Source organism: Alexandromys fortis, unplaced genomic scaffold (assembly GCF_014885135.2).
Source record: "Alexandromys fortis isolate MF-2015 unplaced genomic scaffold, M_Fortis_MF-2015_v1.1 scaffold_7, whole genome shotgun sequence".
Lineage (NCBI taxonomy): Eukaryota > Metazoa > Chordata > Mammalia > Rodentia > Cricetidae > Alexandromys > Alexandromys fortis.
In genome coordinates this window covers 23,737,262-23,761,770 of record NW_026067920.1, presented here as the reverse complement: position 1 = coordinate 23,761,770, position 24,509 = coordinate 23,737,262, and the positions used below count along the sequence as shown (strand labels likewise).

Here is a 24,509-nt window from a genome sequence, read left to right as displayed (position 1 = left end):
ATATATATAGATATATATAGATATATATATGAACATTAGCAAAAAAATAAAGAAGATATGCTTAGAATTTAACACATAAAACAATTAGATAGGAAAGATTAAGAAATATGATAAAACACTAAGATACAGACATCATTTTAAAATATATGAACAAAACAACTCAATAAACTCAAGGAAAAATAACCAAGTGAATAAAAAACTACACTGGAGAGGTTGGAGGGAGAAAAACAAAAGGGTGGAAATGATACTATTTTTTTATTTCTATTTTTAAAAAAAAGGACACTTTTGGCCACAATGTCTCAGAGACTCAGAAATAAGAGCAAAATGCAACTATTCTACTAACTGCCTGTAGATCATGTTAGTGGCTACGCATTCTGTTCAAAGCAGTTTTAAGGAATCAGAAGACGGCCTAAGCACACATACAGTCCCTATGCATGGGATGCTTCCTAAAGACAGCTCAAATCTAAAAAGCAGTCACTATGTGACTGACACTAACTTGATAAAACAAAACACATGGAAGGAACAAGGTAGGTGAACAGAATGGAGAGCAGTGCAAGACCCTTCGTAATCTCTAAGTAGAAGGCACTCAATAAAGAGCACCTCGAAGAATGAACAAAGGAAGGTGCAGATTCTCTGGGTACAATTTGTCTGACTCATGCTCTAAGACTGTTACTATCCAGCTCACTTTCCAAAGGAAGGCATTTATCAAATTCTCAAAATATAAGGCCCATACATAAATTTAAGAACTGATTTATACTTTTTGAAACTTGCCTACAATGAAAACTTTTTTTCTGGGCCACAAAGATGGCACAACAGGTACAGGTACTTGCTGCTAAGTATGACAACCTGAATTGGGTTCTTGGGACCAACATGGGGAAATGAGAGAACCAACTTACTTACTTACTTACTTAAGATTTCTGCCTCCCATTTCCCTCCTCCTTCCCCGATCAAGTCCCCTTCCCTTATCAGCCCTAAGAGCAATCAGGGTTCCCTGACCTGTGGAAAGTCCAAGGACCAATGGGGATGTTCTATCGGGAACTCACCAAGGCCAGCTGGCCTGGGTCTGAAAAAGCCTGGGATAAAACCGGACTCGCTGAACATAGTGAACAATGAGGACTACTGAGAACTCAAGAACAATGGCAATGGGTTTTTGATCCTACTGCACGTACTGGCTTTGGGGGAGCCTAGGCAGTTTGGATGCTCACCTTACTAGACATGAGAGAACCAATTTTTAAAAGCTGTTCTCAGACTGCTATGCATCCACCTATCAATCTGCCTACCAAAACAGACAAGACACATATGCAAGGACAAAATGTTAAAAAAACTATTTAATGTTCTTTTTCCCCTAATTTCAAAGTAAGTTTTCAGAAAACTAAAAATTCATCAGAAGAAAGTAGTACCATAAACATATGTACTTTAAATCAGGGGAAAAATTTTTTAAAACTAAAGGAAAAAAACATTTAAGACTTACCACTTATTGTTTCTATAAGCATGTGGATTGACTATGTCTCTGATGAAACTATAGTAATGCCCACCATCTGCTGTTCCTGTATGAACGGTCACTCCAATTAAGTCATACTCATAGCTTTCTGTGTCTTTGGAATGGTCGTTGACTTCTTTAAAACCTAATTTACATAAAATAATGGAAGTTATTTTAAAAACACACAACAATATCATTTTAAGATTACTTCTTACAAGGTATTATGTATAGAAAAAAGCATACAAACTTTATATATAAAATAGGCATATTAAAAACTACTTGCAAGGCCACAGCCTGTTACTGCTTCAAGTAACATACTATACAAATAACTTTTGAAAAAATGTGATATGTAAACTATGTGTTTAACTTAACTAGCCCTTTAAAATAGTATTGCCTGCTTTTTAAAAATTTTTATTTTAAAAAACAGAGAAAACAACAACAACAACAAAATCCCAAGACCTAAAAAGAGCTCAGTCTTTTAGTCTCCCGCCACTGTGTTGATACATATTAGGAACTTGGTGTCCACAGAAATAAAGGCATCACTCTAAACAACTTTAAAGTCAAAAGGTAACAGAAGATACTAAGCAAAAAGATTACAATTGATCTGAGAAGTCTAGATATCTATATCCCCCCTCGCCCTCCCTCACACACAAAAGAAAAACTAAATATAGGACCAAAGCAGAGAATATTTGCTTCAGTGCAGTCTAAATCAGAAAGCAAACTGCAGTAAAGAGAAACTGGCCACAGTGTTAAATCAGTGGCGGAGAAGCCTTACTATGCTCATGTAGGCAATGCTAAGACTGGCTAAGTGAGTAAATATATTACACTGTCTCTACCAAAATTTTCCTTCCTGGGATAGAAAGAGAGCCTGCTTTTCCAGAAGACCTGGTTGAATTCCCAATACCAAAAGCATGGATTATAAACATCCATAACTCCAGTTGCAAGGAATCTGATGCCTTCTTCTGGCTTCTGTAGGTACTGTATGTATATAGTAAACAGACATACATGCAGACAGAACACCCATATATATATAAAAAATCCTTTTCAATGAAAATTTTTTCTGCCAGGCGTTGGTGGTGCATGCATTTAATCTCTGCACTTGAGAGGCAGAGGCAAGTGGATCTCTGAGTTCGAGGCCAGCCTGGTCTACAGAGAAAGAGTTCCAGGACAGGAACCTAAAAGCTATAGAGAAACCCTGTCTAAAAAAGAAAAAACGGGGGGGAAAAAGTCCTAAGAATATACTTAGAAAAAAATTTTTTCTTATATTTCCTAAATGTTGAGAATCAGGTAACTGACTTTAACACTGATGGGAGTTTCCCATTCACACAATTAACATTAATGACATTTTCTCCATTCAAACAATTTCCCTTATTAATTTGGTGATTAATTTTGGTAGAGACTTAACAATAAACAGAGAACTGAGAAAAATGAACTTACCATCTTTTCTGTCACTCTTTCCCATTAGAAAATCTTCTGTGTATGGTGTCATATCCAAACGTAAAGGGAAGGAAAAGTGTGTATTCACTTTCTCTTTCATCATTGTGACCATATTAAATGTGTATCTCATAGTATTGAAACTCAGTATACGAGGTAATTTCTTAAAACATGCCCTGAGAAGTGGGGGGAGAGAAACAAACTTGTTAAATACACTATTTCAAAAATATCTTACTCTATTTATATTTGTGCTACATTTATTTTAATATTCAACTTAAAGTAATAATATTCTAAGTCACATAATTTGTGTGTGTTGGGGTTGCTTACCCATTCAGGCATCTGTGGGAGGCAAGGGGTCGATGTTGGGTGTCATCTATTGTTCTCAATTCTATTTCTTTTATAGTTCAAATATCTTAGTTTGTGTACATATTGCACACTCTTATTTATCTGTGTGGGAGAGCATGTGCCATGGCATGGGTGTGGTGGGCAAAGGACAACTGGCTGGTGCTTGTCTTCTACTTCTACAAGATGTGTCCCAAAAATCAAACATGGGTTGTAGGTCTTGGCAAGGAAAAAAAAAAAAGCCTTTACTCACGGAGTACTTTGAAGGCCCTTCGTTTTGTTAAAGAAAGGGTCTCTCAATGAACCTAGGGCTTGTTTTTGCCACTGGCGTTGTCTTGTTTCAGCTTCACAGCATTATGGTAGCAAACGCAAATGCACATGATGGTTTTTCATGTGGCTGCTAGCTCAGTTTATGTATGTATAAATGTATACATTTATGCGTGTGTGTGAGGATGAGAGACAAATTTCAAGAGTCTGATTTTTGTCCACCTTATTGATGCAGGATCTCTTCTATCTCCTCCTATCTTACTTTAGGAGTGCTGAGATGAGAGACGTATACACCACTACATTCAGTGTCATTATGAGGGTTCTTCTAGTGGTCTTTTTAAGACTTGGCTAGAAATGCTTTTAGCTGCCCCCTACAAGGAATTAAATATTAAAGGGAAGACGAAGCGGTAGGAAGATCACACAGTTGGTAAGGCTCTGTAAGCAAAAAGACCCGTCTCAGGTTCACATCCCCAGTATTCATTAAACCCTGGTACAGTGCCATGGGCCTATATTCCCAGCACTGCAAAGAAAGAGACAGGAGAAGGATCCTTGGAACCTAATCAACAGACTCCATGTTCAATGGGAGAGCTTGTCATAAAACACACACACACACACACACACACACACACACACACACACACGAGGGAGAGATACCCAAAATTAAACTTTGGCTTCCAAATACACAAGTACACATGGTACACTCACAAACCATATACATCTAAACTGATATGTGAATCATGAAAGAACAGAAATGAATAAAACTGAGACTATAAAATTGTTTCCATAAATTGGTAAAGGTAGTTTAGATTTTTAAGATTTATTTTAACGACTCATTTTTATTTATATGTATTTCAGTGTGTCTGTATGTATGCAAGCCAAATGTGGGGGTATCCATGGGGCCAGATGGGCGTTGGATAACGTGAAGCTAGAGCTATGTTTTTGGTTTTAAATTTTTGAAGACAAGGTCTCACTATATACCTCCTACTAACCTAGAACTGCACTACGTAGACAAGGCTGGGATTAAAGAAGTGCATACTCAGCCCCTAAAGCAGGACTTACATACAGGCAACTGAAAGCCATAGGATGTAGATGCTAGGGAACTGAATTCAGGTCCTCTAGAACACCAAGTGCTCTTATCTACTACTGAGTCATCTCTCTATGTTATTTTTAATTGTTTGCTTAAATGTGTATGTCTATGGGGGGGGGGTGCACGTTCATAAATGTAGTTGCCCTCAAAAGCTCACCTAGAGCTAGAGTTACACAGAGTTATGGCCCATTCAATGTGGATAATGGGAATGGAACAAAAATCCTTGGTAAGAGCATTATAAACTCTTTACTAAGCCATTTCTCCAGTGCCACTTAGTGCTCCCCTCTTTTAAATCTGAGGGCAGTTCAACTATTATTTTTTTAAGATTTATTTATTTATTATATATACAGTGTTCAGTCAAAATATATGCCTGCACACCAGAAAAGGGCAACAGATATGTGGCTGCTGAGAATTGAACTCAGGATCTTGGGAAGTCAGCCAGCACTCTTAACCTTTAAGCCATCTCTTCAACACCTCAATTATTACTTTCTAAGAAACTCTATAAAGAACTGTAAAAGAATTTATGATAAATGCATTAAAACATGAGCAATCCAAAATAATGACAATACATGTAATGTAAGGAGAAAAAAAAAAATCACTTTGAAAGTATTCAGTGGTGGTTCATGCTTCTAATCCCAGCACTAGGGAGGCAGAGACAAGCAGATCTCTGTGAATTTGAGGCCAGCCTGGTCTACAGAGCTAGTTCCAAGCACAGGCTCAAAAGCTACAGAGAAAACCTGTCTCAAATAAACAAAACACCAACGCCCCCCCCCCCCCCGAAAAGAGAGAGAGAGAGAGTACTACAAAAAAAAATTTAGTACTTCTAAACTGAAATTTTAGCTCCCAAATCCAGCTTCCATTCATATCTCTTTCAAAGATCCAGTTAAGAGTCAACTGCTTACACATTCTCAGGATAGAGAATTCAGTTCCACCTGGACTACACTGTATCTGCTCATCTGAATACACTATCTGAGACAAGAATTTCAGAATTTGGAATTCACTCTGATCTTTCTGTTACGGGAAATAATTTTGATATTAGTAATTATATTTAACTACAACATGATGTCATACTGAGTGAATTTAATCATGTAAAATTCTGAAAGTACTTCCCAAATAAAAAATATTGTAAAGTTAGCTATTATTCTTTAGGAACTAGTCACTATACAAATACAAAGACATCTGCATCAGTGCAGACTGACGAGAGGATTACTCTTCTTGTCTTTCATGTCTATCCTTAGGAAACACAGATTCTGGAGATTCTTACTTTCAACCCTAAACATTCAAGCTCACTGGATAATAAAAGTTACTAAGAGCCGGGCGGTGGTGGCACACGCCTTTAATCTCAGCACTCAGAAGGCAGAGGCAGGTGGATTCTGTGAGTTTGAGACCAGCCTGGTCTACAAGAGCTAGTTCCAGGACAGGCTCCAAAACCACAGAGAAACCCTGTCTCGAAAAACCAAAATAAATAAATGAATAAATAAACACATAAATAAATAAATAAATAAATAAATAAATAAATAAATAAATATAAAAGTTACTAAGCAATCAATACTGAGCTTCAAACAGCTAATATTACCTGAGTCACTTTAATGTATTATTTATTCACATTAATTACATTATGAAACGTCTTTTAGTTCCACTGAGTGGTTTAAGTGATAAAAATTACATTACAAAAGCATTACCTTTTTTCAGCTCTGACTTTCTTTCCACAATGAGAACAAGTGTACATGTTGTCCCCTTCTAAAGTGTCTTTAATAGTAACTTCATCAAGAGATTCCTGTGTATAAACCCACATTGGGAAGTTGACATAATTTACAGCATGAAATTTGGTCAGAATGCACAAAAAAAGATCAATTTCTTTTTTGAAAAAAAGTAAATTCAAATTAAATTAATTTTTCCTCTTATGAACTCTATCTCTTTTAAAATATATTCACACTTTGAAAAATTACTGGTTTGTGGTTTATCTTTAATACTTATTTAAATAGCAAAACAAGAAAGAAAATACATGAAAATAACTATTTCTTCTCAAGACAATGAATTTGTTATCAACATATACATACATAAATCATAAAACAATCTCAAGTCATGTCCGGTATCACTCACATAAATATTCTTCATATCTGCCACCTGGCACCTTACAGTATAAAACTCTTCAGCAGTCTGACTAACATGTTCACAATCCTAGATGAAGCGACAAACAAAAATTAGCAAATTGTTATAAGCTTTAAAAACCTTATAAAATAATAACAACAACAACAACAACAACAACAAAACAGATATACTTACCAAGGACACAACATTGTTTGTAATTACACCTCCAAATAGGCTTTTGACAGTATTTTTCTTTAGAATAAAACAAATCAAAGTCAGTGATTAAAATTCAAATTTGTATAAACTTTAAACAAATCTTTCAGTATTCTGGTACTAACCAGTTCTGGAGACATCTCTTCAACTTTAGTAATCAGATCTGTAAAGAACTCTGTCATATCTTTCTGCTCCCCAGTATTAAGAGGCTGCTTGTCCATGGTATATGTTTTACAGAAAGGTCTAGGGTTGTATGCTTTGCACTCACTCTCCTGAAAGAGAAGAGGGGAAGAAATATCAAATAAGAAATGGCCAATACATTCTTGAATGAACAACAACGAAGTCATATAGAGTGGAATACAACACTGATCCCAGCACTTGGAAGGTAAAGGCAGAAGGATTAGGAATTCAAGGCTGGCCTTGGCTATACAGAATCAGAAACTCCTGGGTTTACAAGAGACCCCAGCTCAAAAAGTTGAGAACAAAAACTGGAGCAGTATTCCACTATACCCAGCTAAGCAATGTTTTTCCAGGTACTCTCTTAACTTCATTTTTACTTGAGCTGAACTGCACTTTTATTTTAATGATCCTCTTATAAAAGAAGGATCAGGTTGTAGGCAAGCCTGTAGGGCATCTTCTAAATCAGTTACTGATGGGGGAGGGTCATTCCTGGGTTGTAGTCCTGGGTTTTATAAGGAAGCATGCTGAATGAGTTAGTAAGCAGCACCTTCCATGGCCTCTCCATCAACTCCTGCCTCCAGGTTTCTGCTCTGTTTGAGTTCATGTCCTGACTTCCATTAGTGATGGGCTAGAATATAGAAGTGTAAGCCAAATAAACCCTTTCCTCCTCATTGCTTTTGGTCATGGCATTTCATCACAGCAAGAGAAACTCTGTGACAATCAGTGATAGGAAAAACAACTAGAAATAAAGGACAAATTAAAAAAATAGATAACTCAGCTGTGATTGTTAAAGTCTTTATAACAAAGAAGAGAGATAACTAAAAACAAATCAATTTGAAAACAGTAAGCCTTAACAAAAACACTACAATCTTTAGTCACTAATTTAGTGGGATTTTTTTGATAAAAGATAATCTAAATAATTTTTCTTCACACTTTTCAAACATACCATTAAATATGTAAACATTTTCTGAAGCTCCAAAAGAGTGGTTTTGTGCTTCATATCTTCTGAATACTGAAAGTCAAGAAAAACTTGGTCAGAACACTAATGGTAGCATGTTGAACTTCCCAGTAGACCCACAATGGTCTCTTTATCCCTCTCTTTATCCCTTCAGCTCTATGTGAGAAAACACCTCACATATCACTCTTCATTACCATTGTGTCTTAGAAAAATCAGACTATTTTTCCATTACACTAAATACAGTGACGGCTATCATGAGGGGTAACAAAACAGCAAAAGAGAGCGAGAGCCACAGCAACAGCGACAAAGAAATCTTTTTGAAAATTGCTTTTATAAGCTTCTGTAAAGAAAAGGAAACGGTCAAGACAAAATGACAGCCTAGAGAATGGGAAAAGATCTTCACTATCCCCAGACCAGACAGAGGGCTGATCTCCAAAATAGACAAAGAACTCAAGAAATTGGGCACCAAAGGAACAAATAATCCAAATAATCTTACTAAAAACAATCTACAGATACAACACAATGCCCATAAAAATCCCTGCAAAATTCATCAAAGACCTCAAAAGAACAGTACTTGACTTCATTTGGAAAAAACAAAAAATAGCCAAAACAATAATCCTGCACAATAAAAGAACTTCTGGAGGCATCACAATCCCGACTTCAAACTCTGCTATAGAGCTACAGTACTGAAAACAGCCTGGTATTTGGATAAGAAGAGACAGGAGGACCAATGGAACCGAATAGAAGATCTGGATATCAATCCACACATCTTCGAACACCTGATCTTTGATAAAGAAGCAAAAAACATAAAATGGAAAATAGAAAGCATATTTAACAAGTGGTGCTGGCATAACTGGATATCAACATGTAGAAGAATGAAAAGAGAGGCATATCTATCACCATGCACAAAACTCAAGTCCAAATGGATCAAAGACCTCAACATAAAGCCAGCCACACTGAGCCTCATAGAAGAGAAAGTGGGAACTACACCTGAAGGCATTGGCATAGGGAACCACTTCCTAAATATAGCCCCAACAGCATAGACACTCAGAGAAACAATTAATAAATGGGACCTCCTGAAACTGAAAAGCTTCTGTAAAGCAAAGGACACGGTCAACAAGAAAAAAGGACAGCCTACAGGATGAAAAAAGATGTGTACTACTAACCCCACATCAGACAGAGGTCTGATCTCCAAAATATACAAAGAACTCAAGAAATTGGACACCAAAAGATCACATAATCCAATAAAAAAAAATGGAGTCAAGACCTAAACAGAGACCTCTCAACAGAGGAATCTAAAATGGCTTAAAGACACGTAAGGAAATGTTCAACATCCTTAGCCATCAGAGAAATGCAAATCAAAACATCTCTGAGATTCCACCTTACACCTGAAAGAATGGCCAAGATCAAAACACTGATGACAACTTATGCTGGAGAGGTTGTAGGGGAAAGGGAACACTTCTGCATTGCTAGTGGGAATGCAAGCTGGTACAGCCTCTTTGGATGTCAGTGTGGCGATTTCTCAGGAAATTCGGAAACAACCTTCCTCAAAAGACCCAGCAATATCACTTTGGGGTATATATCCAAAGGATGCTCAATCGTACCACAAGGACATGCGCTCAACTCTGTTCATAGCAGCTTTGTTTGCCATAGCCAGGACCTGGAAACAACCTAAATGCCCCTCGATTGGATCAGAAATGGATCAGAAAGATGTGGTACATTTACACAATGGAGTACTTCACAGCAGAAAAAAATAACGACAGCTTGAATTTTGCAGGAAAATGGATGGAGCTAGAAAACATTATTTTGAGTGAGGTAACCCAGACAGAGAAAGACAATTATCACATGTACTCACTCATAGGTGGTTTTTAAACATAAAGCAGAGAAAGCCAGCCTACAAATCACAATCCCAGAGAACTTAGACAACAATGCGGGCACCAAGAGAGACTTACATAGATCTAATCTACATGGGAAGTAGAAAGTAGAAAAAGACAAGATCTCCTGAGTAAATTGGGAGCATGGGAACCTTGGGGGAGGGTTGAAGGGAAAGGGGGGGAAGCAGAGAAAAATGTAGAGCTCAATAAATAAATAAAAAATGTTATGTAGATCAAAATTCAATTAAAAGGAGGAATGAATTATTTTATATTTTATTCTGTTGTGTGTTCATGTGCCTGTGGAAGCCAGAAGAGGGTATAGGATCGGTTAGAATGAGAATTACAAATAGCTATGAGCAGCCTAACATGGGTGCTGGGAACTGAACATTTGTCATTTGGAAGAACAGGAAATGATATTTATCTTTAGTCCTGAGGTTTGGTTTTTAACTGAAAAGGTTACTTAGATCTACTTAAAATAAGCACATCTTGTGTTCTTTCTGTTGTTGCTAATTACTGACAATACTAAAAGTTTAAGGTGTTCACTAATATGAACAATACTACCAAGAGGTATAACAAAGTCATGGGGGGGGGTGTGAATCACTAAAAACATGATTTTTTGGTAACTACTGCTTTCAGAAGACAATGCAGATGGGTCCAACCAATTTAGTTACAAGACTTTCTACAAAGTAAACCCATTATAGAACTACTTTTAACTATCATCAATCTATATGCACATCACATTTTGAAATCCAATATAACTAAATGTAAAAACCTAAATTCATATGAGTATAATATACATTGGATAACTTGAAGAGTAAAACAGATTAAAAGATTCAAACAAGGTTTATACCACATTATAGAAAAAGGAAAGAATACATAAAGGCCATTCACCAACAAAGTATAAAACCAGATGTAAAAACACAAAAACCACGAAGCACATGCAACTCAAAGCAGGTTCACAAACTTATTTATTTTTGGCTTGGAATAAAGGAAACAAATTCAGTTATCTAATATTACTTTGCTTGTTCGAATGTTTTATTTATTTTTATGTGATTAAAATCTGTATTCATTTTAACTGAAATACAGTATTACCTGTGCATAGTAAGCATATAAAGTCCAAGCTATGCTGCACATTGAAACAAATTATTTCCACATAATGAAACTTCACATAAGTATAAGTAAAATTAAAATACACTAAAATAGTTAGCCATGACATAATAACATTTTTATATGTCCTTGGTATTAAGGAATATATGGTTATATTAAATTAATTAATTTTTAGGAATACATATTTGGTTTACAATCTGAAACTCTACCTTAGCAGTGAAGACAGCTTGCCTTGCCTCAGGTATCATATAAAGTTGCTGAATAGTGGATGCCAAATAACAAGTAGCTCCAAGGTTAGTCAAGCCTACAAATCGGCATTCTGCACGCACATCCTCATGAGGCCAGTAGTCCCATTTATAAGGTGCATGGGCTGCTGATACAAGAGGGAAGAGAAGATGCCCCCAAACAAACTTAAACATATCTTGATTTGATTTGAAGTTACTTCCTCCATTAATTACCTAATATATATAGAATATTATAACTTAAAATATTAATTATGTAAAATTTAAAAGAACCATTAATGCTATATTTTATTTGGTATTACATTATTAGATGCAAAGAAGGTCCAATATTTAAACTATCTAAAGGTTTTCTACATTTTTTTATTTAAAACAAATGAATCCACTTTCTACATATTTTATTACACATATCAACAATGTGTGTGTAATAAAATATGTAGAAAGTGGATTCATTAAACAATACCCCTAGATTTTCAGGGTTGAGTTTCATAAAGATGCAATGAAAAGAAGAATGCTCACACTGCATGTGCTGTGCCATCACCCAGTTGTGTATTAGCCTGTAGTTCTCAACAGACCCTTTTACCATCTCTACCAACAAATCATACGCAGCGGCCCTTGAAGAGTGTGATTTGCACTTTGGCTGCCGTCGGTCCTTTAGACTGGGCAACAAAAACAGAAGATTGAAGATATCTCTTAAAAATTCCTAGGGGACAAGAAGAAAACAGGTGTTACATAACTTGAATATCAATTATATTCCAAATATAGTAACACACAAAATAAAATGGATAAGGACTAACTATAATTTACTAAAATATTAGTTCAAAGTTCATAGCACAAGTTGGACAATGTTGGCACACGCCTTTAATCTCAGCACTTGGAAGGGGACGCAGGCAGATCTCAGAGAGTTCAAGGCCAGCCTAGTGTACGGAGCAAGTTTCCAGGACAGGCTCCAAAGCTACAGGGAAACCCTTGTCTCAATTAAACAAGATAAAACAACAAAAAAAAGTTTGACAGTACTGAAAAACTTACTGTTATTTTTTTGTGAGGAAAATAGAAGGCACCCACCTTTTACTCTTCCCCCCTCTTCAAATTTCATAGTTATCCTTAATCATGTACACTACTGTTATTTTCATTTGGAAATTACCAAAAGTTTCTATTAGGCCTTGTTATTTCCTATTTGCCAAGTCCTATAGGTGTTTCTCCATCTGAGTAATAGCAAACAGCACTTCACCCACACTGAGGGACGGCCACTCCTCAAAGTCCACAGCATAAAATTCACAAACATTAAGAACCTCACTAGTTGTCAGAATTGTGGCAAATGCCACAGTTGGAATGAAAGACGTGACTTTACAACTATCTTCTTAATTTTGTGAATAGTAGAAACATGTTTTACCATGAGATGGATCTAAACGGTTTTAATGGAATCAGTTTTCAGATCTTCATTTATAACAAACTTTTCTCCTAAATTTAAACTGTGCAATGTTTTAGTTATGAATTGGAGTTGAAGACTTCATTAAGCACATTTTTAATACAGACTAAAGCACTGTATTAAAAAAAAAGAAAAAGAGGTGCTGGGGAAAAAAGACACACCCAAGAGAATGGCTATCAGCTTCTCAAAGAGGAACTCAACCAGATTATCTTTTCTTCCTTTCTTTTTGCATTTTATTTATTTGGTTTTTCGAGACAGGATTTCTCTGTAACTTTGGGGCCTGTCCTGGAACTAGCTCTGTGAGTTCAAAGCCAGCCTGGTCTAGAGAGATCCACCTGCCTTTGCCTCCCAGGTGCTAGGATTAAAGGCGTGCGACACCACCACTCGGCCAGATTGTCTTTTCTATTCATAAAAAAATTTAAAAATTTATTTTCTGAGAACTACATATCTGTATAAATATATTATGATCATAATCTTACTCCCCTCTCTACCCTAATCAATGTTTACTCATCTAGCAACATGTACCCTGCCCAATTTTATATTCTGTCTCTCTTTTCATTTTAATACACCCACTGAATCCAATAATGCTGTTCCTGTGGACATGGGTAAGGGCCATCCCTCCATCATCAGCCATCAACTTCTGAAAGTTCCTCAGCTGGGAAAGAAATCTCATATTCACTTAATCTTTTCTATTTATTTTTCCTTTGCTCTTTTATCTAATTGTCTCTTATTACCCAAACATTACCATTTAGGCCGGGGTATAATACCTCATAGAGTACTGAGCAGAAAAACTGTACTATATGAAGATGCAAGTATCATCACTCTTTAATAAGACTGCCTTTTGGCTGAAGTCTGAAAACTTGACTTGTAATATCAGACTTTGCCTAAAAGACAGAAGTGGCTCAATCAATTCTATTCTAATAAAAAATAGTCATGAGCTCATTGCTTAGGCCTGTGAGGCCTAATGAGTCAACCTGTGGTGATACTGGAAACTCAGTCACAGGGATTTAAAAAAAAAAAAAAAAAGAAAAAAAGAAAACAAAAGGACAAATATTTTCCATGTTGTCCTCTTCTTACTATTTTCAATGAATGTAAAACTTACTTTCTGGATATACAAAAAACAACAAACAAACAAACAAACAAAAAAAAAACAAAAAACAAGATTAGCTAAAAAGTATGCAAAGTGATTTGAGTTTTATTTCTTACAGATGACTTGTTTTTTGTTTATTTTAGGATTCAGAAGTGAGATTATCATCAAGGAGAAACAAAGCAACATGTTTATGTGAAGAAAACGAACATTCCAAGAGCAAATCTGAATTTGATAAAAACTGACTTTAAACAAACTACCTTTGCCAACCAACTTACATAAAAAGAAAATGAGCTCTATTGCTATAGAGATCTTGGAAAAAATATACTTAAGGCCTGGGATGAAAGTATTTTAACAGAAATACTGAGCCAGTAAATGCTTAAATGAACATTTTTATTTTCTTTATCCTGAGCCCACTAGAAAAAGTGGGTAACTAGCTGAAATAGAAGAACTCCTTCAACCTGCTACCTGAGAGAATTGTTCTGTTTGGTTTTGAGCTTTGGAGACAGGTCTCTCTATGTAGCCCTGGCTGACCTGAAACTCACTGTCTAGAGCACAAGAACCTCAAACTCAAAGTCCTACCTGTCTCTACCACCAAAGTACTCAGATTGATTAAATGTGTGTGCCACCACGGCCCTGCCTCAATATTCAAAATAATATTCGGTAAGAAACCACAATGCAATGCAGAAAAAACATACTAGCTCATGCCATTATTGCCAGCACTTAGGAGGTAGAGGTAGGGAGATCATGAGTTTAAATACATCATTACCACGGAGAATAACAAAAGTGTGGGGTTTTTTTTTCTTTCTTTTTTTTTTGGTTTTTCGAGACAGGGTTTCTCTGTGGCTTTGGTTCCTGCCTCTGCTGGGATTAAAGGCGTGCTGGGATTAAAGGCGTGCGCCACCACCGCCCAGCAACAAAAGTATTTAAAGTCAGCCTGGGTAACCTTAATTTCAAAGCAACCAAAAAAAAAAAAAAAAACCATAACTTTTCCCACTATAATTATTATTATATAAACAATATTTCTTAAATGTACATAGAGGGCCTATAACTTGTTCAGAGAGTAAAGGCATTTGCTGCCAAACCTCATCTTTTAAACTCTAGAACCAATGTGATTAATTTACTCAAACTTCATCATCAAGCTCTGGCAAACTTTGTTTGGATATATTGCTCCAAAACAACAAAACACAAACAATGTAAAAAGAAGCTTCAGTTGTATTTCATGCATGTATTTTGAAGTATACCTGTCCTTCTCTTGAAAACTTGAAAGGTGGTTTATGTTTAATAACACTTGTTGCAAGCCTTAGAAGTCCCGAAAGCCCATCATCTTCTATATGACCATCTAGGTGATCAAGGATCTCCCTACTATTAAAAAAAAGATCACAAGCAAAAGATAAAACAAAGGTATTCTTTATCATTGCTCAATAATGTAATTGTTAATTCTGTATCAGACTTTACCTGCGAATACAGTCAGCCAAATGTCTTGCCAAAGCATCTAAATCGAGGAGTGTTGTCTTAAGACAAAAAGAAAATACAAAATTCAAATAAGGCTTTTATTTTTGGTGTTAAACAGATTAGAAAAAACAAATTATTTCCTTATATGTAATAAAAGTTGTATTTTGCAAATTAAGTTATACACTCAAGGTACCTTCTTCTAAATGATATAAATTTAAAAAACAACTATCATTTTAAATGTACCATTAACAGTCCCATCAAAAAAAATTATGATAAGCAAGGAGATATGATAAGCACGACCTCTGCTTTCAGGTCTTGGGAGGCAGAGGCAGAGGCAGAGGGATCTCTATGAGTTCAAGGCCACCTGGTCTACAGGGTGAGCTCCAGGATAGTCAGAGCTACACAGACAAATCCTGTCTTAAAAAAACACACACACACCAAAGATAGATTATGATAGCCACAGCAGTAAATTATGATAAACCAGTAATCAACTGAGATCATACTAAAGCTTTTTTTAAACTACATTTATCAAGATGTAAATTATATATAGGCTAGTGATGTATAACACTGTATATTGTCCACAGTTCTAAAGGCTGTTAACATCTTTGACCTAAGCTTTAATAATAAACAACAGTTAATTTATAACTAAAGAAACAAAATAAAAAGGTTTCAAAAATAGAACTTAATCTAAGAGAGCTCTCAAAGAAACTGAAGCTCTAAGAAAAAATTACTTTGACTAGAATTAAAACTTGTTCATTAACACAAGTCAATGATAATGCCAGATTTAAAAAAAGTATTTGATCTTCACATAGTAACATAAACTTCATTTTACATATCAGGACTCTAAACTCACATGTTATAATAAAAATAAAAAGATATATAAATAAAAGCTGGGCAGTGATGATATATCCCTTTAATCCTAGCACTCAGGAGGCAGATCTCTATGAGTTTGAGACTAGCCTCGTCTACAAAGATAATTCCAAGGCAGGCTTCAAAACTACAAAGAAACTCTGCCTCAAAAAACAAAGAAAAAACAAAAAACAAAAACAAACAAACAAACATACAAACAAAGAAAAAAAAAAAGCAAAAGACAGACAGGCAGACAAACAGGCAGAAAGACACAGACACACACTAAAAAATACAAATTTCAGGGCTGGAGCCATGGCTCTGTGGTCCCCAGGACCCACAATAAGAAAGCACATCATCATCTGAAACTGAAGCTCCAGGTCCTAGAATGGTTCTCAGTATTCTAATGCTGACACTCTTTAATACAGTTCTTCATTTTGTGGTGACCCTCCCAAGCATACATATTGTTACTACTTCATAACTGTAATTTTGCTACTGTTATGGATTCGTAATATAAATATCTGATCTGTATGACTACACAAAGAGAACCAGAGCAATAGCTACTAAGCTGCCCTCTCTTGGCCTCTATGGGCACTGCACATATGCTAACAGGGATAATTTAAAAAGTAAAGAGGTTACAATACATATTTCACTTTCCAATTAAAGTTTACAAATATTAGGTTGGTCAAGAGTACTTACAGATGCTTACAAATTAAGATATACTTTAACAGTTAAAATCAAAGTGAAAATGAGAAAAAAAGTAGAGAACACAGAAGTATTAGTGTAACAGAAAAGTTAGGTCAGTATTCACTACTTACACGTTAATAAGCATGCCCTCTCCTGAAAGGACAAGTAAAACCAAGAATATCCACATGCATAACTTGGATGCATTAACAAATTAATAGGTAATTTTCTGAACATACCTGACTAGCATCCTTTATATGAATGTTGTCCACTAATTTGCATAACAACCAAAAATATTCTTTACATCCAGGTTTTAACATCGGTTCTTCTTCATAATCATCTATCTATTAAAACAAATTTTACACTTTGAAATTATTTTTAGAAATATAATGTACTTAAGCAAGTACAGGCTTTATGAAATTAAATGCCTACACAAATAAATAGTATTGAAACTCTAAGACGAATAAATCATAAAATCATAGAAAAAGGAAAATGAGACTATTAAGGTACCTAAAAGAGAAGACAACTTTAGAAAAACAATCTCAAACTTGGGGTGATGGTGCCAGTCAGAGGCTGGCAGACATCCTTCAGTTCAAATTCAGACTGGGGTTTTGAATGAAACCCCGTCTCAAAAACAAAACAAACAAAAAAAAGGAAAGGGAAAAAAAAAAACAACAACAAAAATATAAGAAAAACAATTTCCAATTTTCTAGAAAGGACACAATCAAGGAAAATATGCAAATGCTACAGTAAACAGTTTTATAAATTATTAAAAATATGGGGGCTGGAGAAATGGCTCTGTGGTTAAGAACGCTGGCTCTTTTTCCAGAATACCTGAGATCAATTCCCAGCACCCACATGGCAGCTCACAGCTGTCTGTAACTCTAGTTCAAGATCTGCCATCATCATACAGACATGCATGCAGGCAAAACACCTATACACATAAAATAAAGATAAATATTTTAAAAAACTAAATACTAGCCAGGCTGTGGTGGTGCACACCTTTAATCCCAGCATTTAGGGGGCAGAGGCAGGTGGATCTCTGTAAGTTCAAGGCCAGCCTGGTCTACAAGACATAGTTCCAAGATAGGTTCCAAAGCTACAGAGAAACCCTGTCTCAAAAAACCCAAAAACAAAACAAAAAACCCACAATATCATTAAAAATAATTTAACAGCCCTCCGAATTTATTATGTGGTGAAAACTTTTTACAAAGTTAGTGTCACACTGGGTTTATTTAAAAAAAAAAAAACAAACTCAAAATTTGAAAATATCATGAGGAATAAAAAGTAAAAAAAAAATCAAATATGTTACTAAGTCAGGAAGGAAGCTACATCATAATTTTTCAACTTGGTAGGAATAAACAGTATTTCCAAAATAGCATTCTTATGACAGACAACACCAAGCTGAAATCAAACCACATAGATGTTAGTAGATGTAATGTTGACGATAGGAAGGGTTACGATTAAACAGACAATATAGTGTGAACTTATAATGCCAGCACTTAAGAAGTGGAGAAAGGAGAACGAGAAATTCATGAGCTAACTACAAGAATACAATATACAATAATAAATTTGCAGCAAGGTAAAATTTTACCCTTAGAGGTTTGAGAGCTTGAGCATCAGGAAGGAATTTCAACAAGGTTGAGGCAGCCAAAAGAAGAAAAGATCGATGAATTGAGTCTGCTCCATCTAGGCCTGACAGAGATAACTTATAGAGACCATTGCAAGATTCATGACGAACTGCAGTCTAAAGAGGAAAAAAGGGACAATTTGAGAATTAAAAAAGCTATTCTCAGGCTAGGGATATAGCTCAAGTGATAATGAGTTTGCTTTGAATTTGATCCTCAGCATTTTACCCAGCAGGCAGTAGTGACATACCTGATGTTGCAGGCCTGCAATCCCATCAGTGGAATATTATGCTCATCTACACAGTGAATTGGAGACCACACTGTCTCAAGAATTTAATCTTATCCTAAATTGCATTATCAATCTTGAGATCAGACTGGGTTACATGAGACCTTGTTTTCAAACAGACAGACAGACAAATAAACAGAATCCCTGGGAGTGTAATACAGAAGTAGAGTAGAGGTTTCCATGTGAAAAACCTTGGGGTTGAGACTAGTCAGGAGGGATGGAAAAATATATGAACAAGAGAGAAGGGTATGTGTGTGTAGATGAAGGGAAAGAAATGGGAAAGAAAAAAGTAAAGGGGATAAAGAAATGAGAAAAGAAAAAGTAGAGGAAAGAAGGATAATTTTGTAGAAAAAAACTCTAAAAAAGTGTTTGTTTGAAATGGGGTTTCAGGTTGTCCATGGTAACCCAAAACTACTGGCCAAGAAGTTCTTATCCTTTTGTCTATACCTTCCAAGTACTGGAACTACAGGTGAGCATGATCACAAAGCCAGTTTACTTCTTTAGAAAGGTGTTTTATGTTTTGTTTAGGATTGCAGAATTTTGCATGCTACATGAATAAGAGCAAGTGATCTACTACAACAGCAACCCTAGCAACATAATGTAAATTTAATATTCTGATGATACATATGTGCATAAACAACATATAACCATACAAGGTAGTCAATGTTGTATGGCAATGTATGCTAACATCTTGTTAACAAATGCCTAATTATGGCTATAAAGCAGAAACAAATATAAAAATATACAGGAAAAATTAGGATAAAAGAAGGTTTTCATAATTATGTTATAAATTATAGGACAAAATATTTTTGGAACCAGAAACAACTTATGAAAGTATTTAAATCAGAACATTTCACAGATTCCAAGTGATCTGCCCAGATGTTACAGTGGCTACCTGGAACAGTGAGAACAGAACAAAATTTAAAAATGACAAATAGCAATGACACAGAATATATAAGTCATATTTTTAAATTAACATTCTATATCTAAGGTAAATAGGTAATGTAATAAATAATGAATATAATCATGAACATTTCTTTACCACTATGGATCTTGTTTAACAATCTTAATAATACAAAAAGTTTTAAAAGAAGCACAAATCTTTAATGTTTCACCATACCTCAGGAATAAGGAGGGTCAATTTCTTCAGCCAGTCTTGTAAATGATCACTATCAGCAAGGCTAGATTTCACTAAAGAGCAGCAATGAGCCCAGCTCACCAAGAGCCACATTGAATAATGTGAAACTAAAATAATAAATAAATAAAAGCATTATATAGGTCTGTGTTAAGAAAGACAGAGTGATCATTACTAAATACAAAATATTAAAAATTAAATTTAAAAATACAAATAATTTTGTTTAGCATTTACCTTCATGTCTAGACCTGTGATCAGACTGAGCTTTCAAAACCCTGTAAAACAAAAATATGCTATCACTACTAATTAAAACTGGCAATGAAGTAAAAAAAAATAATGACTACATATCCCTTAATGTTTATAACTTCACTCCAAATAAATTTAAAAAAATTACTACAATGATTTCACTTTTTTTTAAAAAACACTAGTAAATGAAATTCTTGGGAAAGCAACTAGATGGTCTTCAGAGGATAGGATAGAGGAGGAGAGCAGTAAAAGGGGTTGTTATCAAAGAGTAACAAACTTCAGAGAGGCATAAATTTCAAGATTTGTTGCACAGCATAATAATTACATGTCAATAAAAACACACAGATGGACGGGGCAGGTGTGGTAGTACAGTGGTGGCACATGGATTTAAACCCAGCACTTGGGAGTTCAAGGCGGTCTGGACTAAAAGTGAGTTCTAGGACAGTCAGGGCTGTTACACAAGGAATCCCTGTCTTGCAAAACCATACAAACTAAGTGAATAAATAGACAAACCAAAAGACCAAATATCAAAACAACAACAAAAAATAAACAAGGCTCATTAGTAGACTTAAAAACAAAAAGACTGAAGTACCATGCTACTGGTATTCTGTCTCTAGCAAACAGTAGCAGACTCCTGTTTAGCATATAAAAGGCCCTGGGTTAGGCCCTTAATACAAATATTACAGCACATTTCCAAATCAAATAAAAATCAAAAGACTTGTGCTGTAGGTCTGTAATTCCAGCTAATAAAAGGCTGAGGCGGGAGAATTTTGGCATTGCTAGGCTAACTTGTGGGTTCTCTCCTTCCACTACATGGGTTCTAGGAGGTCTAGTACCTTTATCTTACTTACCTCTGAACAATATTGTTGGCTCCCAAAATGAATTTTGAAAGAAATTAAAATCTCATAGATTTTTTTTAAATCAGACATGTTAATATAGTAATCAAAGAATTTTGATTATTTAGTTTAGTGGTATTTAAAAAGAATTACCATTGTGTGTATATGCTTCATTGGGTGGCAAGTGATTTTACTCACTGGGCCATCTTGCTAATTCATGTGTGTGTGTGTGCGCGTGTGCACGCGTGTGTGTAATGTAATAGTTTTTTTTTACAAAACAGGATTCTCAGATGCAGCTCTGGCCTGTGTTGACCTCACAACCCTCTTGACCTCAGGTTCCAAAGTAGTACTATAGAAATGCATCCACATACCTGGCCCTCATGTTTAGTTTCTAAAACCCATACAGACACAATACACTTACCCCTTACCTTAACAACGACCTATACGTGTCTATAATTTTCTTGTCTTTTTGTTTTTTTAAAACAGGGTTTCTCTGGAGCTTTGGAGCCTGTCCTAAATCTCGCTCTGTAGACCAGGCTGGCCTCCAACTCAGAGATCCACCTGCCTCTGCCTCCTGAGTGCTGGCGTTAAAGGTGTGCACCACTAATGTATGGCTCATCTAATTTTAATGCATTAGAAAATTTTTATTAACAGGCAAAAGGTTTGTTCTAGTTTCTTGGGTGAGGGCTTTTGAAAACATTACAGCACAGAAGTCAGACAACAGAAGAGGTCATGAGGAGTGATGTACTATGGCAGAGATAATGCACTCTCTGGAATGCATTATGTTTTGTTTTTAAGAATGATTACACCAACATTATATGTATTCTTTGTGTACAACAAAGTTCAATCCAATAAAACATGTTATGAAATATATAAAAAATTAGTTTCACATCTAACATAATTTACATGACTATATGAGGTATATAACTAGGTCTCCATATATTAGCCTACCCATTTCTATTTCATATTTTGTTTTGGAGACAGGGTTTCTCTGTGTAGACCAGGCTATCCTGGAACTCAGAGATCCACTTGCCTCTGTCTCCCAGTTCAGGGAATGCACCATCACTACACAGATGAACCCGTATCTTTATTTGAAATACTGTTAAAAAAAAAAAAATTGTGCCTTTCCAAGTTTCTAAAGTAGTCCAAATGAACAGAATGTTATTGTTTGTTCAAATCACACACAAAGAATTTATTTATATATTTGTTTGAGTTCTGTGTCCTACTGACTGTGTCCTAATGGTGTCACAGCTCACTTATTTATGTGTGAGAGAGAGAGAGAGAGAGAGAGAGAGAGAGAGAGAGAGAGAGACAGACAGACAGACAGACAGACAGAATGCATGTGCATGTATGATGCATGCTTATTCAGGTGTGGAGATCACTTTCCTCTTCTAAGGTGGGACTTATAAGGTTCAGATCCTCTAGAAGTCAAGACACTCCAGAGGCCTTCCTATCTCTGTCCACTCAGTGCTTAAGAAACAGGTGTATGTGGGCTGCCCAGACAAGTGAGTACTGAGATTGGAACACATGTCCTGATGATAAAGCAGCTAGTACTCTCAACTAATAAGTCACCTCTTCAGCTTTTGTGGTCTTATATACATTATTTCTAGTTCCGTGCATGAAAGAAACATAAATATTGAAATTACCAAACAACCACAACTTCAAGATTTTTTTCTTTTTATTTGATTATTCATTTGTTTGTTTGTTCACTCATTCATTTTTGAGGCAGGGTTTCTCTGTGTAACAGTCCTGACTGTCCTGGAACTCACTATATAGATGAGACTGGCTTTGAACCCAGATATCTACCTGCCTCTGCCTCCTTAGTGCTGAGATTAAAGGTGTGCGCTACTACATCCAGCAAAATAAACATTTCAGATTCATGAATCGAAATTAATACTAAACTAGATGAATAACAAAGAAAATTTTTCTCTTTATGTAATGGGTTGTCCAACAATAGACATTGAAGTAATACCAATAATTAGGAAAATCAACATTTAGCAAAAATTTTATTAACAATTATCTAAAAAAAATTACTAATAAAAGTACAAGGCAATTGAAGTTTTATGGTTTTATAAAAAGTAGTAGGCTTATACCTTCATAATGTCTTCACATTGACAGATTATTAAAATTAAAAATGAAATTTTTAGCCAAGAAAATAGGAATAAACCAGATTAACTTTTAAAATTAGGATCATCAATAGACTAAATGATATCATCATAATGTACTAAAAAAAAAATGCCACTTCTGGACTATTACTACTAAAAAGGAAAGACCCAAAATGAAAATGTTCTAAAACAAAACAAAAACGAGCAGAGTTGTACCTGGTTGGACATGGTTGGATTCTCAGTACTCTACAGATTGAGGCAGAAGAATTTCAAGACAGAGGCCAGGCAGACCTGGCAAGATCATGTTTCAAAATAAAAAATATCAAGCAATGATGCTGCATACCTCAGGAGGAAGAGGTAGGGGCAGGTGAACTGCTATGAGTTCCAGGACAGCCAGAGCTGTTACAGAGCTGTCTCAACAGGGAGGGAGGGGAAAGAAGAATGGCCTGTACTACTAAAATATCAATACTATAAAGAAAAGGTTAGAAACGTATCTCTACTTAAGAAAAAGGAAGAAGTATGACAACTAATAGCAAAAAATAGTTCACATGATGCTGAACCAAGAATAAATTAACAAGATAATAGGGGACTAGGGAGATGGTTCAATGGGTAACCATCGCTGCTTTGCAAGCATGAATATGTGAATTTGAATCCCAAGTAAACAAGTAAAATGAAAGGCATGGATGCACCTAGCCATTAGAGGGCAGAGACAGGCAGAGCTCCAGAATTTGTAGACAAACCAGCCTGGCTGAAAAGGTGAGTTTTTGTCTCGGTAAGATACTCTGCCTCAAAACAGTAGGATGGGGAGCAACAAAGCAAGACAGTAACACCTTGGTGGCCTATGCATGAACTTACCCATATTATCAAGGGTTTCACGATTTGGTTTATGGTAGAATGTTTGTCTGATGCCTAGCACTATTTTTTTTTTTAAAACAAACAAACATATCAATGTTTAATTTCTTAAAAATTTATTTGTGTGTGTGCACATGTTCATGGAAGCCAGAAGAGGTTATCATATCCCTGGACTTAGATTACAGGCAATTGTGAATGTCTAAGTGTGGATGTTGGAATCAAATTCCAGTCTTCCACAATAACTGTATATACTCTTAACAACTGAGTTATCTCTCCAAAGCCAATGCTGGATTACATAAATTAATTTGGTTTTACTCAGGGTTAGACAGATGGCTCAGTGGTTAAGAGCACTTGGTACTCTTTCACAGGCAGTGTGGACAAATATCAGGCAACTTACAACCACCTGTAATTTCAGCTCCAAGAGATTAGACGTATTCTTCAGATCTCTGCTGACCCCAACACTCACTAGTGTACACACACACACAAATCTAGATATTAAGAACATATCCTTAATTTTAAGAAACAAGTATCAAAGTATTTTAGTTAGTCATACTATCTAGACCTTACATTCATAAACTTCCTTAGAATTTACAAACACAGAAATGCTCAGGAATACATAAGTTTGACAATTCCCCCCCCCCCCCCCCC

The 24,509-nt window shown here is 35.6% G+C and overlaps 1 protein-coding gene across 1 annotated transcript in view; it reads right to left on the bottom strand.

Moving 5' to 3' along the window:
• Nucleotides 1-24,509, bottom strand: part of Usp34 (ubiquitin specific peptidase 34) — a 204,573-nt gene that overhangs the window by 45,301 nt on the left and 134,763 nt on the right. The window contains 16 exon segments of the mRNA XM_050140825.1: nt 1,472-1,625; nt 2,918-3,090; nt 6,293-6,387; nt 6,714-6,791; nt 6,897-6,953; nt 7,040-7,186; nt 8,041-8,106; nt 11,243-11,403; nt 11,792-11,975; nt 15,033-15,153; nt 15,247-15,302; nt 17,013-17,117; nt 18,368-18,520; nt 19,808-19,932; nt 20,057-20,115; nt 20,609-20,630. Of these exon segments, the coding sequence (XP_049996782.1) occupies nt 1,472-1,625; nt 2,918-3,090; nt 6,293-6,387; nt 6,714-6,791; nt 6,897-6,953; nt 7,040-7,186; nt 8,041-8,106; nt 11,243-11,403; nt 11,792-11,975; nt 15,033-15,153; nt 15,247-15,302; nt 17,013-17,117; nt 18,368-18,520; nt 19,808-19,932; nt 20,057-20,115; nt 20,609-20,630 (1,756 nt within the window).